General features: G+C 42.0%; 2 protein-coding genes across 4 annotated transcripts in view; one reads left to right on the forward strand and one right to left on the reverse strand.

Moving 5' to 3' along the window:
• The window catches only part of CCNI (cyclin I), a 63,957-nt gene extending 52,237 nt beyond the window's left edge, over positions 1-11,720 (forward strand). For both annotated transcript variants that reach the window (XM_089526289.1, XM_089526291.1), the window contains exons 3-7: positions 1,011-1,145; positions 5,907-5,981; positions 6,538-6,678; positions 7,793-8,023; positions 10,055-11,720. In XM_089526289.1, coding sequence (XP_089382415.1) covers positions 1,011-1,145; positions 5,907-5,981; positions 6,538-6,678; positions 7,793-8,023; positions 10,055-10,513 — 1,041 coding nt within the window. In that variant the 3' untranslated portion in view covers positions 10,514-11,720. The remainder of the gene's footprint in view (positions 1-1,010; positions 1,146-5,906; positions 5,982-6,537; positions 6,679-7,792; positions 8,024-10,054) is intronic.
• SEPTIN11 (septin 11) overlaps positions 1-16,565 on the reverse strand; it is a 158,300-nt gene that overhangs the window by 28,603 nt on the left and 113,132 nt on the right. The window contains exon 10 of one of the 2 annotated variants that reach the window (XM_089526284.1): positions 12,288-12,424. The exons of the other annotated variant lie outside the window; for it this stretch is intronic. Coding sequence (XP_089382410.1) covers positions 12,388-12,424 — 37 coding nt within the window. The 3' untranslated portion in view covers positions 12,288-12,387. Of the gene's footprint in view, positions 1-12,287; positions 12,425-16,565 lie in introns of those variants that run through there. 2 annotated transcript variants of the gene reach the window in all.

Below are 16,565 nucleotides of genomic sequence, written 5' to 3' on the forward strand. Positions count from 1 at the left end.
TAAAAACAAACAGTTGTCGAAGTTGTCCAAAAGGCATGAAGCTTGAAGGACTGTAGTGGCGAGAGAGAGATGGAAATTAAGCTGTACCTGGGTTGGAGGAAGCCAGAAAAAAAAATGGGAATGTCTCCAAAAGGCATCTATCGCTGGTACAAGAGGTTCTAATGAGTTCTGCCAAGGAATGACTTTAGTAGCAAGAACAGTTGTTCCTTCAAAGAAAGGTCCAGCCATATAAATTACCTGCCTCTTCCTGCATTTTCTGTGGGTCACCTGAAGTTGATCCAAACTAGAATGGTTGTTTTCAGTTAACTGCTGCTTGAGCTCTTTCTTTGCCTAGCTCACAAGAGAAAGGTCTCCAGTTACTGCAGATAAATAGCAAGAATGGAAGTTTTTGGTGAAATTAATACAAGCTGAGGGTCATGGCCTCACTGTCAGATGAGATTTACAGAGAAACAGATTGACTGTTTGGAGCCTCAGCAGGCATTTTGTTTTTTTTTCACAGGAATACTGTTTCTTTAAAAAGCTAGCTCAGTCCTTCTACGTGGCCTTTCTTCTTTTTCAGTGGAGCCATAGTTTTTGAAAGTCCTATATCAATACCAGCCCAAATGGATCATATTCCAGTGGGAGCATTAATTGTTGTGTGCCTTCAAGTTATTTTTGACTTATGGTGACCCTAAGGTAACGCTGTCATGGGGTTTTCTGGAGCTGAGAGTGTGTGACACACCCAAGGCCACCCAATGGGTGTCCATGGCCAAGTGGAGCTTCAAAACCCTGGCCTCCAGAGTTGTAGACCAGTGATCAAAACACTACAACATATAGGCTCTTTGTTGCATTTGCTGAATGGTAATTTTCCAGTGAATTGTTTTCTGTGAAAGAATTCTGCAGAGTTTGAAGTGGCTCTTAGGTTTGTCGAACATGGTGGTGTTTTTGTGCTTGCATGTGTGTTTAAAACTATTTTGTTTCCTCACTAGACTTTTGTCCTTCCCCTCCCCTTTTCAATTTTTCTTCCACAGGATGCAGGCATTTCTCCAACCCAGCGGGATGAAGTGATTCAGTGGATGGCCAAACTCAAATGCCAGTTCCACCTTTATCCAGAAACACTTGCTCTGGCCGTCAATCTCTTGGATAGGTTTTTAGCTGCAGTGAAGGTAAATATTTGACCACCAGGATTCTTAGGGAGGATTTATAGTCTCAACTTGACTGGTTTTATAAAGCTACTTCCCTGGATTTGGACCTACTGCTGCAGTTTGAGCTAAATATTTTCCAGAGCTTGAAAAAATTCCTTTGGTGGACTACAACATCCAGGATCTACCCAGCCAATATTGTCATACTGGCTGGGGAATTCTGAGCGCTGTATTCCACTAAGAAAGAAAACATTCCCAGGCTCTCGTCTTTTTTCATAGCATCTTGTCCACCTTCCAGCCTTGATCCCCCCCCCCCCAATCTGCTGTGTAGGCAACTGGGAGATCTCCCCAGTATTTGCAGAGGTATCAAGGAGCATGAAGTTCTTAGGAGGACAGTGAGCCCTGAGTATCTATGGGGGATTGGTTCTAGGACCTCCCACAAATCTTAAAAATACCATGGATGATAAAGGCCCTTATATAAAGGGATATGAAGGGAGCTTGAGCACCACCCGATCTCTCCATCCCTGTGTGCCCCACAAAAGCATCTGATGCCACTTGAGCAAGCCCCAACTTCTCCACATAACAGATTCTACCACAATCCTCTGATGAGGCCATCGTGGTTAGTTTCGGTTCGTGGTTAGTTGAATTTGTGAATCCAGAGCCTGCAGATAAAGAGGACCCACTGTAGTTGCTGAATGTGCTCTGGCTCATTTTAGAGAACAGTTTTTGTTGCCTACATTTAACCCAACCTGAGTTCTGGTGTTGGTATTTCTGAAGTGGCAACATCCCATGAGAATGCATGGCAATGTATTTTAGAAACTGGAGTGACTTCAGAAGTCCCCTGCTATGAGCAGAAAATGATTGGAAGGCCAATGGGGGTCACAGCAGTCTTATGAGTTTGCTTAACAATGTGGCAGTTTCCATACCTTGTATTGTAATGAAAGCATTCCTGGGTTTTCCCGGCAAGATTATTTCAGAAGGTGTTTGCCTGTCTTCCTCTGGGGCTGAGAGAGTGTGATTTGCCCCAGGTCACCCAGTTGGTTTCCATGGCCAAATGGGGAATCGGATCCTGGTCTCCACAGTCATAGTCCAATGCTCAAACCACTACTCTATGCTGGTTTTCTTTACAAATTGTTTAATTCAGTACTTAGTTCCAATATAATAGTGTATTTAATTGCTCTCTAATTCTGGAACTGATCTGTTTTAACTGCATGTGTCTCAACTTACGTTGTGCTACACCTTGTTCCTTCACTGGAAGAAAGATAGGAAATAAAATAAAATATGAAAGGTGAGCTCCCCAGTCCTTCAAAACTTTTTATCCTCCTGGGTGTTCCAAAATGTTTGACATGGGAAACAACTGAGAAGTTTAGAATTTATTCTAGCAAGATGTTATAGGCATAGAAGTTAAAACAGCTCCTAAGGTTATAGTATATGACTAAGATGGTTTTTGCACTAATCTGTCCCCTCACACACACACCCTAATCCTATGTTTTGTAATGTCCACTCAGGCAAAGACAGCCTGAGTATTTCTGTTTCCATTTTCAGTAATGGAATTAATTTGTTTTTGAAAATGGATGTCTTCCTAGGAAAACACATTCTCTGACTCTTTAAAAGCCAGCTACAGTCTTGCTGTGTGTCCTCCACCGACCCTGTTTGCGTGTTGAAATATTGGAGGCAGGAGGATAATTGCTTGCCAGAGTAAAGAAAGCATCCAAGTAGAAATGTGAAATCCTGCGCCTGCTTTTCTAGGAGTAAGACTCAGTGAATAGAGTAGAGCTTCCTTAGGAATAAATATTCATAGGATTGTGCTGGCAGTGTATCTAGCTTTTGGGAAGGAAGAGCCCCATTTGCATTGGGGGGGAAATTGGGAATTTAATACTCTCAAAAACACTACTGTATTTTAGCTTAAAGCTTTTATTGTCAGTAACTAAAATTTTGGAGGAGGATTTAAAACTTGGGAATGGGATCAAAAAAAGGGTTAAGACCTGTAGGTTGCTGAATTCAGCTCTAGGGCCTGAGGTCCATCACTCCATCCTTAACACCTTGTGCAGGTGGCCCTCTAAGTAATCCACTTAGTTAATCCATAACAACACTTCATAGGTCAACAGAAAACTCTTTAAGGTGAGTTGAGAAGCAAATTAGGAATTGCTAGACATCCTCTGAATCTGTGAATCTGCCCCCAGTGATCTGTGGTCATTTGTTCACTGCATCTGGCAGTGGTGATGTTGAATAAATTCATCTGTAGTATGGAGAATAATTAGTAGGGGCTATCTATACTGCACAATTACTATAGTGGCTTGATACCACTTCAAGTGCAATGGCTCCTACTTATGGAATTATGGGATTAATTGTATCTATTGTAAATACCTTTCACCAAACTACACATCACAGGATTGTGTAGGATGGAACCACATTTAAAGTTGTATCAATTTTTTATAACTGTGCAGTGCAGACACATGTTCTTTCTATCCAGAAGCAATCACCGGTCCATTCCAGTGGGTGGTCCTGATTTCTTTTGCTGGTAGAAAAAGGATGGTTTTCTTTCTTAGCTTTCATAGAAACATTATTACTTTTATAAATCTCTTGGATTTTTCTGCGAGGTTTTCCCCCTCCCACAGTGGCATGTATGGAAGAAAATTTGAGACCCCTGCCATCCAGACTGTGGAGATGTCATTAGTATAAATCTTTATGTATTAAATAGATTTCATAATAGAAATACAAACATCTTGAAGTCTCTTAACTCTAAAATTGGTCCTGTTTCTTTCTTTCTTTTTTAAAAAAATCAGACTCAAAGCAATCCTGCTGCTTTCTGCAGCACTGTGCCCTGTCCGTTGAGGGCTCTACCATCTGTCAGGAGTTAATCTCCAGATGGCTGGTTTAGGCAAAAGATGAGGGTTTGGCTTGCTCAAAATGGCTTGCTCTCATTTTTTCCCCTTCTCTGCCCCTCCAGAGTATTTTCCATTTCCCCTCTTTTAATGTTGCATTCCAGAGGAACTTACCTGTGCAGGTAGGAAGGGAATTGGCATTGATGTTTTCTGCTCTTGAAGTTATTTTCTGGTATTTCCAGTGTGTTCAAATTTTGGTTGCATTTCCATATTCTTTCTGAGATGCAGCACAGTGGCAGAGTACAACATTTTGAATGCAGGAGGTTCAAGGTTCAATTGCTCTGACTGACAGTTAAAGGACCTTGAAGCTGCTGCTTTCAGGTCAAACATCACTAATTCAGATAGGCCTGAATTATGTACTCTGTCTCTGTGTCTCTTACCTTCTTTGATGGTCTCGGGTGTGTCACTAGCAGCATTCTTCTTAACGGAGGGGAGTATCTGATCTTCCAAATGGAAGAAGTCTTTCTGCAGCACATTCCCTTGCTTTTCCCCTCATACCCCTCCCCTCCCCACAGAACATTGTTTTCCTGCATTTTTCTGATTCCTGTCTGCTGCTTATCACACTGATGCCACTTCTACAAGGCAGGATGAAACTGGATCATCAGTCTGATGACCTGACTGTATTTTGGGTCAATTTCTTCATTCTTTTTCACAAACGCATCTGCAATTTTTCCACCAGCCTTTTCATTTCTTAATCATCCGTGATACATTAGATAGACAGAAAGGAGGGAGGAAGTTACTCTTGTCTAGCTCGCAAAAGTTTTCCTCACCTGTCCTCAATTCTTATTTTTGGTTTGCAAACTGTATGTTATAAAGTGGACTCCTTAACTGCAGTCTTTAAAACTGTTGGGACTTGTGGACTCTACATGGACCCCAAAGGACTCTCCCAGAACCCTTCCTTGTACATTTTTTGTAGAGATTTAAAAATGGAGAGTCATACCTTTGGGTACATGAGATTCCTTTTAAATGTTGCTGGGGGAAAGCACATTTTAAAGCCTGAAATACCATTTTTAGAAAATAATAAGATTTGGAGGGAAGAAATGCAGGCCACAGAATAGAAAATGGGGTAGGTGGTGCAAAAGCCAAATCCTCTCTCTGTATTTGCCAACCTTATTAGAAGGTTTTTAGTGGCCCCAGTGTGACTCAAACTCCTTCTCTTTGTAAGTTTGAGTGCTGGGATATGGTGAGATTTACTGCATGGAAGCAGGAGGCACACATACACAAAAAAGCCCAGCAAAATCTCAATCAGATTGGCTTTTATATGGCCAGGAATAGGACACTTTTCTCTTGATTTTTGTCAGGGATTCAATGATTCTTCCTTATTTATTATTTATTACTTGTCAGTGTAGTGTAGTAGTTGCATAAGCAGAAATATAATACAACTGGCCATTTGTTGACTCTCAGGCTTACTGTAGAGTTGATATAACCCCCCCTCCCCCAATAGCCCCTTTGTGCTTGAAGGAGTGCTGGGGGAGACTGGAGAAGTATCTGGCTGTGTCCTGTAGCTAGATGAAAAATGATTACTTCATCTGCTGGGATCCTCCAAAGGTCTTAGCTTATGGTTGGCATCTAGCTACTGGGACCTAACTAGGTGCTTTTCTGCTCCATCCTCCAGCATGGAATTGGTATGTGGTGTGGCAGTGGCTGTACAGCAAGTTGAGAGGGGCTTGGTCGGTGTGGAAAGAGAATGAGAGTATCAGCTTTCACTTGGACCCAAACAAGGCATTCATAGGTCTAAGCTTGACTTATGCCTACATATACAACTAACAGGATACCAGCTATTCAGTATTTGTTGTCCAGCAATCTTAGGTTGCATCAAGAAGGTTGTTAAGACAGCTACTCTTAGAAGCTGGCAGGTGGGTTGCATGACTTGTGTTCTTTTCTCTCTTCTACCTTGTAGGCCCGTCCAAAGTACCTGAATTGTATTGCAATCAGCTGCTTCTTCCTTGCTTCCAAGACCATTGAGGAAGATGAGGTAAGTCTTCTCCCCAGATGATGCAAAGCAGGGATGTCCATTAGTAGACACACCTTGGAAAGCTGCAGAAACACTCCTATGCTCATTGTTGCTTTCCACAATCTTAATTGTTCTTACTATGATCAGCTATATGATGATAAGGAAATAATTTGATACCTTTTGAACCTTTTAACAAATCCTTAATATTTATTACGTTGGCTGGCCAGGTCTCCTGAGGTGATGATGTACAGCACACAAAATCATTATTTTAAGTACGATTTTCAAAAGGTCTGTTAGGACTTCTCTTGAGATTGTTGTTGGCAGCTTCTTTCATCCCTGATTAGCAGAGGGCTCAGGTGCTGAAGAGTAAAGTGCTAACTAAAATATACAACAGTACTCCTCTCTAGTAGAGAATTTTGTTTCTCGTGACATGCTTGACAACCAGGGCCAAGAAACACACACAGCACTGGGCTAGATCAGTTTGCCTCGGCATAGGACAGTGGTGCTACTTACAAATGTTTTCAAAGTGCTTCTTAAAGACCCTGTTCTGTTTTGCTTCTTTGCTTCCCTGTCACAGAGGATTCCAGTACTGAAGGTGTTGGCCAGAGACAGCTTTTGTGGCTGCTCTCCAGCTGAAATTCGCAGAATGGAGAAGATAATTCTGGATAAACTGAACTGGGATCTTCACACAGCCACTCCGCTGGATTTCCTCCATATTGTAAATATTTTGAATGGAGCCATTTTGGTTGTTTCCTGTCTGAGAGTAAGCAGGGGAGTGGGGAAAATATTTCTTGATGTTCCGTCAAGGATATCGGACTTCAAGGCTTGGCAAAGGAAGAGGATAGTGCAGTTCTTCAAAGCAGACTATTCTATCTATACTTGAATGTATTGTTGCCTAGCCTAGGGCTGGGAAAATCTTTTCTTTCTTTCTTTCTTTCTTTCTTTCTTTCTTTCTTTCTTTCTTTCCTATAGGGCTCAATATATCTCTGTCAGCATAACCATACCAGCTGTTGGATTGTGGGAATTTTAGTCTAAAAGAGTAGATTTCATCAGCCCTGGCCTAGTTTTAGTCTTAGGGACTGAATGGATTTCAACTACATTTCCATCACATCAATAGTAGTCATTCTCACGTGTCCTATCTTGCAGATTGAATAATAAAGGCTGTTGCCACACTGCAGAAATAAAGCAGTTTGACACCATTTTAATTTCCATGGACCAGTGCTATGGAATTCTGGGATTTGTAGTTTTGTGGGGCACCAGAGCTCTCTGACAAGAAAGGCTAAATATCTCACAAAACTACAAACCCCAGAATTTCATAACATTGAGCCATGGCAGTTGCAGTGGTATCAAACTGCTTTATTTCTGCAGTGTAGATACACCCTAATATTCAGCATAGGAATCAAGTTGCTAAATCTTTCTGCTTAAAGGAAAAAAAAAACAGTTTTGGGTGGATGAAGTCTGTGTTTAGATAGGCATGATATAAAGTGTATACAAAACATGAATGAATTTTGTGTTAAATTTGGGTCCCATCTCCAAGATATCTCATTATGAACATACATGCAAGTACAGGTATTCCCAAAATCCAAAACACCTCTGGTCCCAAGCATTTTGGATAAGGGAGACGCAACCTGTATAGCCTACAGCACCTGGTATTCATTGGTGGTCTCCCATCCAACTGCAAACGAGGGATGACTCTGCTTACCTTCCAAGATCAGACAGGATTTGGTGCCTTTTGGGAATTTAACTGATGTAATTTAGAAGTTCCTTCAGAGTAGCAGTGTCTTAAGTATTCGGGTTAACATTGTCATGTTGCTCTTCCTACCCCAATCCAGTTCCATGCGGTCGCCTTGTCCACCAGGCCTCAACTGCTGACCACCTTACCCAAGGTGAACCCGTCCCAGCATGTGGCTCTGCTTACCAAGCAGCTGCTACACTGCCTGGCCTGCTATCAGCTTCTTCAGTTTAAGGGCTCCATGCTGGCATTGGCCATCATCAGCCTGGAAGTGGAGAAGCTTATCCCTGATTGGCTCGCCCTCATCATCGAACTGCTTCAGAAGGCACAGGTAGACCGCTTCTGGTGGTGGTGGGGACTTTCATTCACTAGAAGTGCCATCCTTAATTAATTTTCTGCCTTTTCCCCAGCAAGAGAATCAAGATGGCATACTAGCATTGAACCCAACAGAGACATAAGCTATGTGAGTGTGGGGAGGACAATCTGCTGGTCTCTGCCCTTCAAAAGAAGATGCCCTCATTCTCCCTGGCTCATTACCTCCTTGCCCCCTTTAAATTTCAATGTCAGACATTTGATCATGGTAGGAAGTAGGTGGTTCATGAGCCATAGACAGCAATAGCAATAACATTTACATTTCTGTACCACTTATCAGTGAACCATGCACTCTCTAAGTGGTTTACAATCTGCAAGCCAATTGGTCCTAACAGGCTGGATACTCATTTTGCTGACCTACGAAACAAGGCTGGGTCAACTTTGGAGCCCTGGGATGAAACTCACAATGTTGTGGCTGCAATATTGGTATTTAACCACTGCGGCACCAAGGCACTGAAACCACCAGTGTGGTCCTGATAGTGTACCCACCCAGTTCTCCACAAAAAGTTTTGCCCCAAAATGGAGAAGCCTCTAGGATGTGGCACATGATTCTCTATTGTAAGACTGTCCTTTTCAGGCCCAAAATAGCTTCTTTGTTGCAAACCAGGACTGTATGGTAACTTGTTTTTTTTTAAAAATGTGGGTGCCGCCCATGGTCCACCCCTGCTTTAGGTGTCTGAGGTTACTATACTGTATATACTCATGTATAAGTCTAGAAATTTTAGTTAGAAATTGACCCCAAAAGCTGGGTCATTTTATCCATGGTCAATGCAAGGACTGTACTTGAACTGTTATCAAAAAAGGAGCCATCCCTGGTGAAAAGTAAGAGCTTAAACCATTCTCAGAGCACCCATAAGAAGCACCAGACCCCTTTACTCACTCATCCCTCCAGCTTTTAGAGTGAGATCAGTTATACCGGATGGAGTTTTATAAGTTCTTTGGCATGTTTTTTTTTTTTTTTTGCTACATCATTTAGATCCTTTGTTACATGCCCCTAAATTTTACTCTTGATTTATCCATGGGTCATATCAAAACCCATAATTTTGCCCCCAAAATCTGCCCTCAACTTATACATGAGATCAATGTACAGTTGAGTATATACAGTATATTTTTAGCCTTCAAAATCTTGTGCAGTTTGGAATCTAGGTGTCTAAAGGACTATCTATTCTCCCATATGATGAGGTGCTTCTTTAGGTACCCTGCCTTCTCAGGTGAGGGTGTCCTTCAGCTCAGGAAGTGGGGAAGGATCTTTTCTGGAGTGGCACCTTTGTTTTTCTTGCACCCGGATGTGATCTACCTGTCACATTGTCAATGCTGCCATTCTGTTTCATTCTTTTAGTTACTGTACTGTAATGGGGTGCCCTGTAATTGTGACTGTAAGCCACCGTGGGAGTTTGTATCTTTAACCAAAGGAGCAGATACTAAGATTAGGAGGAGGCAGGAAACTGCTTCTGTTGATGCAACTATTTGTCGGCGGACCAGGAAGGGGGAATAGCCCCTACAGCCCCATTGCCTTAAAAACCTGGGAAACCGTCTTCAGCCAGATTTCAGGGAGGCTAAAGAGCTGTAGGCGAGAACTAGCATAATGTTTAAGTCAATAATGACTTGAACAAATGAATGTCTAATACAGATTCTCCCTGTACTAAGCACAAAAAACAAACAAACAAACAGCTTCATTTATATACCGCTTCATACTGAACTAACAGTGCCTAAGCAGTTTACAACTGTAAGCTAATTTCCCCCAACAATCTGGGTACTCATTTTAGCGACCTTGGAAGGATGCAAGCCTGAGTCAAGCTTGAGCCCTATCGCTGGTATTGAATTCGCAACCTTATTTTCAAATAAGGTGCCAAAGTGTATGCTACCAGTAGAGCAATTATTGCATGTCTGCAGAGGCTGTTCTATTGTGGCTCCTTTCCTTTTCACAGGTTGGTCAGGAAATAAGTTTCCAATGCTCTTTTCTTCTGCTTCTTTTCCCTCCAAAATCCAGATGGACAGCTCCCAGCTGATCCACTGTCGGGAACTTGTGGCCCAGCACCTTTCCACACTGCAGCCGTCTCTGCCACCCAACTCCGTCTATGTCTACAGTCCCCTCAAGCACAACCTGGTGACCTGTCATGCAGGGGTCTTCCGCTTCCATCCCTCCTCCATCCCAGGCCCAGACTCCAAGGACAACCACAAACCGGAAGTGCCAAACAAAGGTATCTCTGTGCTCTCCCAGCGCCGGGCGGCTCCCAGCCGATGCAAACAAGCAACAGCCAAGCGCAAAGTGGAAGAGATGGAAGTGGATGACTTCTACGATGGGATCAAGCGGCTCTACAATGAGGAGAATGCTCCAGAAGGGGTGGCCCTCGAAAGCAAGGCCGCTCCCACCTGCAGCACTGATGTTTCACGACAAGGGGGAAGTGTTTCCCCTTGCCCTCCTTTGCAGCCCATTTCTGTCATGTAGCAGTGCTCTGCACCTCAGGAGAGAAGCTGTTCCCTTGTGCAACATCGGGCAACAATCGCCTTTTGTGGCCTGAGTAGAGTGAAAGCTGTACCTTGCAAGGGCTAAGAGAAGCTAGGTTATCCTTTGAAAAGAATCCCCTTTCCTACTTTCCTTGTGCGGCTAATTATAGTTCAACTATGATTTAAGTATTTAAAGGCCAAAAAAAGTATAAAAAACCTTTCAAAAAAGACCCAAAAACCAAACAAAAAAAGTAGCAAAAATTGTCCCCCTCTAGTGTTGTCTGTGCACTGTTTCAGTCTGCTGTTGTGTTGTAATCTCATCCATTGTGTTGGGGAGTTCACACTGAGTGTGCAAAAATAATTTTCAGATTTCTAAGCATCCCTCACTCTGAGTTTGCTCCATTTTGAGAACTCTCCTCTTCCTCTCTATTTTAAAAAACTAGTTTTCTGAACCTCTAGTGCATGACATCTTGTATTTTGGCACTTTGACTTGGTGCTGCTTTTATTTTCTTTGCAAACAAACCAGAACCCCTTCCTTGTCCTTCTCTTGTTTTCTGTCATTTAGCACTTTGGTGTTTTAAATGTGATAAGTACAACTAGATCTACATTTAAAATTAGTCAGTTAAAAAGGGTGCCTGTGAAGTATGATGTACCAAAAAACCCAAACAACAAATAGAGCAGGGCAAATGAACACCTGATGAAAGTATAGGATTTGTTGCAGGCAGTTTTATGGAAAACTGGAAGCAATCTTTGTGGCTGCCATTAGACTGACCAAATAAAAATAAGACTTTAATGGGTTTTTAAACACATACACAAACACACAATACTTCACGTGAATATGTGCATTAAATGCAAAATGTAATGAAACCAAAATTTAGCTGAGGTTGACAGAGATGGAGTCTGTGCTGTGGCAGTTTTCTAATCCAGAATTTTTGCTTTGTGTAAGTGATCAGCACAGATTTCCCCCCACTTCCTTTTCCTCCCACTGCACTCCCACTTTTATGTTTGTGTAACCTTTTAACCTGAAGCAAGGGCAAGAAAAACCATTTAAAAGATCTTGTACATTAAAGTTAAAAGCTCTGCTTCTCAGAATAATCGCTCCTTATATTAAAGCTCTCTTCACAGCCCTTTGGAAGGTATTGCGTTCAGCAGCGATACTGAGGAAAGCCTTCTGGTAGCAATAAAAAAACAAAACATGTTGTCCTTCAGTTTGTGAGTCTTGCTTTTGTTTCAAAAGTACTGGGCAAAAGGGAAGTAGAATAGAAAGACATTCCCTCTTCTGACTTCACTGACTGTCTGCACTGCTTACCAAGGACAATAAATGGGAAAACATTTCCATTCTCCAGTGCCCTTTATCCATTTAGCCAAGGTTTTCTATTATGCATTGTTTTAAATCCCCTATCACTTAGGAACAGATACATCTGTGTTAAACCATGTCAAGCCATGGAGCTGACTAGCCTAGTGAACTCTTCAAGGATTCAGGGGATGCTCTTCCCAGTTTAATTACCATTTGATCACTATAATCAGTATTGTTCATGATTAAGAAACAAGGCTATATTTTAACTACAGATGCCACAAAGTGAATCCGGGACTATATCTGTTACTGCTAAGGTATTGGCCCTCCTTACTACGATTGTGGTGCCCCAGCTGGAGATAGATGCAGCGCCTCCGAATTCATGCCACCATTCAGTCTTTGAAGAGATCATTTTCTCTCCCCCCCCCCTTTTCTGGAATGGAACATTTTATTGTGCACTTTCTAATTTGATTCAAAGCTCCCCCCCCCCCCAATCTGTCAGGGTTGTGAAGAGCATGACTGTATTCCTGTACCTGATCAGACGCAGGAGGACTTGGCAGCACAGTCCTATACATGCCTGCTCAGAGGGAAGTTTCATTTCTGTAAGATTTCCTTGCCCTGGAAGTATAAACACACACATCAAGGATCCTGGCAATTGGTATGCGCGCTGATTTCATGATAAGAGCTTTTAGCTCCCTCCTGTGGCCACAGTCACTTTTTTATTGAAGTCTGAAACTATAACAAGGGGCAACAAGGCATAAAAAAGTTTTTAAACTAACGTGGTGGACTTGCGGCCCTCCAGATGTTCTTGGATTGCAACCCCCACTGGCCCTTGTCAAAAGTGAGAGGTGCAACATCTGGAAAGCTGTTAAGTTGCTCATACCAGGGGGGAAAACACATGTAACAATAGTGACAAACAGATGCACACTAGACAGAACCTACATTTGTGGCATTGAATACCAGGTTTGTCTGATAGAGAACAGAGCATTTCCAAAGTATCTGTATGCTCAGGCTGAGAAAGCAGTGTGGCATGGTGGTTTGAGTGCTGGACTACAACTGGGGATGCGGGTTCGATTACCAGGTCAGCCATGAAACCCACCGGGTAATCTTTGACAAGTCACATACTTTCAGCCTTGGGGGAAGGTAATGGCAAACAACCTGAATAAATCTCAACAGTGGGTAGGGAAAAAAAACCCCAAGGAAGCAGCTTGGGAGAGAATGGCCCATGGTCTTCATTGTTTCTATGCGAATTCACAAAGCATGGAAAATAAGCACGACAAACGTGAACTCAACATAGTAAGACAAATATGCTTTAATAGGTGAAATCAGTGAAATCTGGTGGGATGAGTCTTGGGATTGGAATGTAGCAACAGAGGGGTATAGCTTACGATGGCTTCCTAGATGAAATGACCAAACATTCAAACAGGAGGGATATAGCAACGGGAGACTTCAACCACTTTGATACTTATTGTAACTCAAGCTCTGCCAAAAAGGTAAGATCCAACCAATTCCTCACTTACCTTACAGGCAATTTCATTGTCCAGAAGGTGGAGGAGGCAACAAGGGGATCGACTATTTTGGATGCAATCCTAACCAGCAGAGATAAACTGGTTACCAAATGAACTAATGGGATCCATGGAATTTTTTAGGCAGAGAAAAGGGGTAGCCAAACATGGCCAGGCAGGTAATCTGGACTTTAACAAAGCTGATTTGTAAGCTTAGGGAAATGCAGGGTGAGATCTCATGGTCAGAAATGCTCAAAAGGAAGAGAGTTCATCATGAATGAGAGTTTCTTAAAGGTGAGAGATTGAAGGCAGAGTTGCAAACAACTCCAACAAGGAAGAAAGGTAGGCGGTGTAAAGAAACCAGGGTGGATGTATAAACAACTTTTAGATGAGCTGAGGTTTATGAGAGACTTATACAAGAAAAGGAAGAAAAGGGGAAATAACAAGGGAAATACAGTGGACCCTTTCTATCCACAGGGGTTTGGTTCCAGAATCCCCCGTGGATATCAACTTCTGTTGATGTTCCACTAAATACAATGGCAAAGTAAAATAGTGTCTGTTATATAAAATGGCAAAATCAAGGTTTGCTTTTTGGATTTTATATATACATATTTTTGAATATTTTCAAGCTGTGGGTTGTTGGATCCGTGGATAAAAATTCCTTGAATACAGAGGGCTGACTGTGCAAATTAACAGTACTTGTAGGGAGCCAACATGGTGTAGAGGTTTGAGCACTGGACTACGACTCTGGAGATCAGGGTTCGATTTCCGCTCGAGCCTAAAACCCCAGTGGGCAACCTTGGGCAAGTCACACTCTCTCAGCCTCAGAAGATGGCAATGGCAAACCACCTCTGAATAAATTTGCCAAGAAAACCCCATGATAAGGTTGCCGTAAGTCAAAAATGACTTGGAGGAACACAACAGCAACAACAACGTGTAGTGAGAAATCAGAAAAGCTAAAACTCAGACTAAGCTCAGGCTTGCTAAAGAGTAATAATAATAATGGTTTACTTATTTTGGCCAAAAGCAAAAAGAAGACCAAGGAAACAATGGGTCCACTGTGGAGAAGCTGGTGAAATGCTAACAGGGACAGAGAGTAGGCAGAACTGCTCAATGCCTTCTTTACCTTGGTCTCCCAAAATAATAATAATAAAAAAAAAACGTGCTCTACCTGGTGCAAATAGAACAAATGATGCAATAAGGAGACTTTAGCCCAGAATAGGAAAAGATGTAGTACAGGGATACCCAACTACTCTGTATGAATTCAAGCCCCCAGGGCCTGACAAAAGACCTCCAAGGGTATTAAAGGAAATTACACATGTAATCTCAGAATCTGTTTATTATTTTTCAGAATTAGAGAGCAGAAGTCCCAGCAGAGTGAAGCAGGACAAATGTCCCCATCTTCAAGAGAGGACCAAAGCTACTACTGACCAGTCAATACTGGAGAAGATTCTGGAACAGATCATTTAACACTAGAACTTAGAAAGAAATCTTGTGATTAGTAAAACCAAGCATGTTTCTCAAAAACACATTTTTCAGACTACCCGTGTCTCTTTTTGATAGCATTATCAGCTTGTTAGATCATGCTATGGCTGTAGTATACTGTATCTTGATTTCTGCAAGGCTTTTGACAAAGACTTCCATGACAGTCATGTACACAAGCTAATAAAATGTGGGCTACTGATACAAAGATTTGTAACTCATTGATGGACCAAACCCTAAGAGTACTCACCAAGGTTCTCCTTCATTCTGGAGACAACTGACTAGTGGGGTGCCACAAATTTCTGTCCTGGCCCAGTGTTGTTTAACATCTTTACAAATGATTTGGATCATGGAATAGAAGGCGTTTTGCAGATGGCACCAAATTAGGAGTGGTAATTAATACAGTCAACCCTTTGCATCCACGGAGTCAACAATCCATGGCTTGAAAATGTATTTAAATTCCAAAAAGCAAATTTTTTTTTTACCATTTTATATAAGGGACACCATTTTACTACCCAAATGTATATAACAAGACTAGAGCATCCACAGATTTTGGTATGCACAGGGGATCCTGGAACCAAACTGCAGCGGATACCAAGGGCCCACTGTAGTCCTGAGAACAGGACCAGAATTCAAAATGACCCTAACAGATTGGGAGAGCTGGGCCAAAACTAAGAAAATGAAGTTCAACAGGTATTAATGTAAGGGAGTACATTTAGGCAGCAAAAATGAAATGCACAAATACAGTGACACTTGGCAACAGAACATGCGAACAGGATCTTGGAATCTTAGTAGACCACAAGTTAAATATGAGTCAGCCATGGGATGCAGCAACTAAAAAAGCTAATGCAACATTAGGGAGCGTCAACAGTGGGCATAGTGTCCAGTAACAACTGTTCTGCTATGGTCAGACCTCACATGGAATGCTTTGTCCAGTTCTGGGCATCACAATTCAGGAGGCACAAGCTAGGATGTGCCCAGGAAGGTGGCCAACATAGTAAAAGGTCTGAAAACCAAGTCCAGAGAGGAACATCATAGGGACCTGAGTATGTTTAGCATGGAGAAGACTAAGGTATAACTGTATTTAAATACCTGAAGGAATCTCATGTAGAGATTCCACATGAGCATCAGGAAGATGTTACTGACTGTAAGAGCTGTTTAACATAGAATACGGTTGGCCCTCCTTATCCACGGATTTTTTTATCCACAGATTCAAGCATCCACAGCTTGTAAATATTCAAAAATATATACAAATTCCAAATAACAAACCTTGATTTTGCCATTTTTATATTAAGGGTCACCATTTTGTTATGCCATTGTATTTAACGGGACTTGAGCATCCATGGATTTTGTTATCCACAGGGGTCCTGGAACGAAACCCCAGCAGATAACAAGGTCACACTGTATAATTCTTTGGAGGGTGGTGGGCTCCGGTGGTCTTTAAATACACATTCAATGTCCATTTTTTGGTTGTGTATTCTTACAAGGCAGAGCAGTTGGCCCTTCCCATGCTGTGATGCTATAGATCCAAAAAAGGATTGATTGTACAGCCTCACAGGCTGGACTATCTGAGGTTTGGGATGGCAATGATCAAACAAAAGAAAAGAGTGGTTGTATTAAGTTCCATACATGCAAGACCAATTTGTGTTTTATTTGCACATAATTTGCATAAATTTAATATATCAGTTGAGAAACCTTGAACGATGGTGGGATCACTGTGAAACCAGCTAATGTAGGCCTTGAGAGTAACCAAATTATTAAGAAGATATCCT

The sequence above is a fragment of the Sceloporus occidentalis genome, unplaced genomic scaffold (genome assembly GCF_023333645.1).
Source record: "Sceloporus occidentalis isolate IW3139 unplaced genomic scaffold, rSceOcc1.0.p SCAF_5, whole genome shotgun sequence".
Classification (NCBI taxonomy): Eukaryota; Metazoa; Chordata; class Lepidosauria; order Squamata; family Phrynosomatidae; genus Sceloporus; species Sceloporus occidentalis.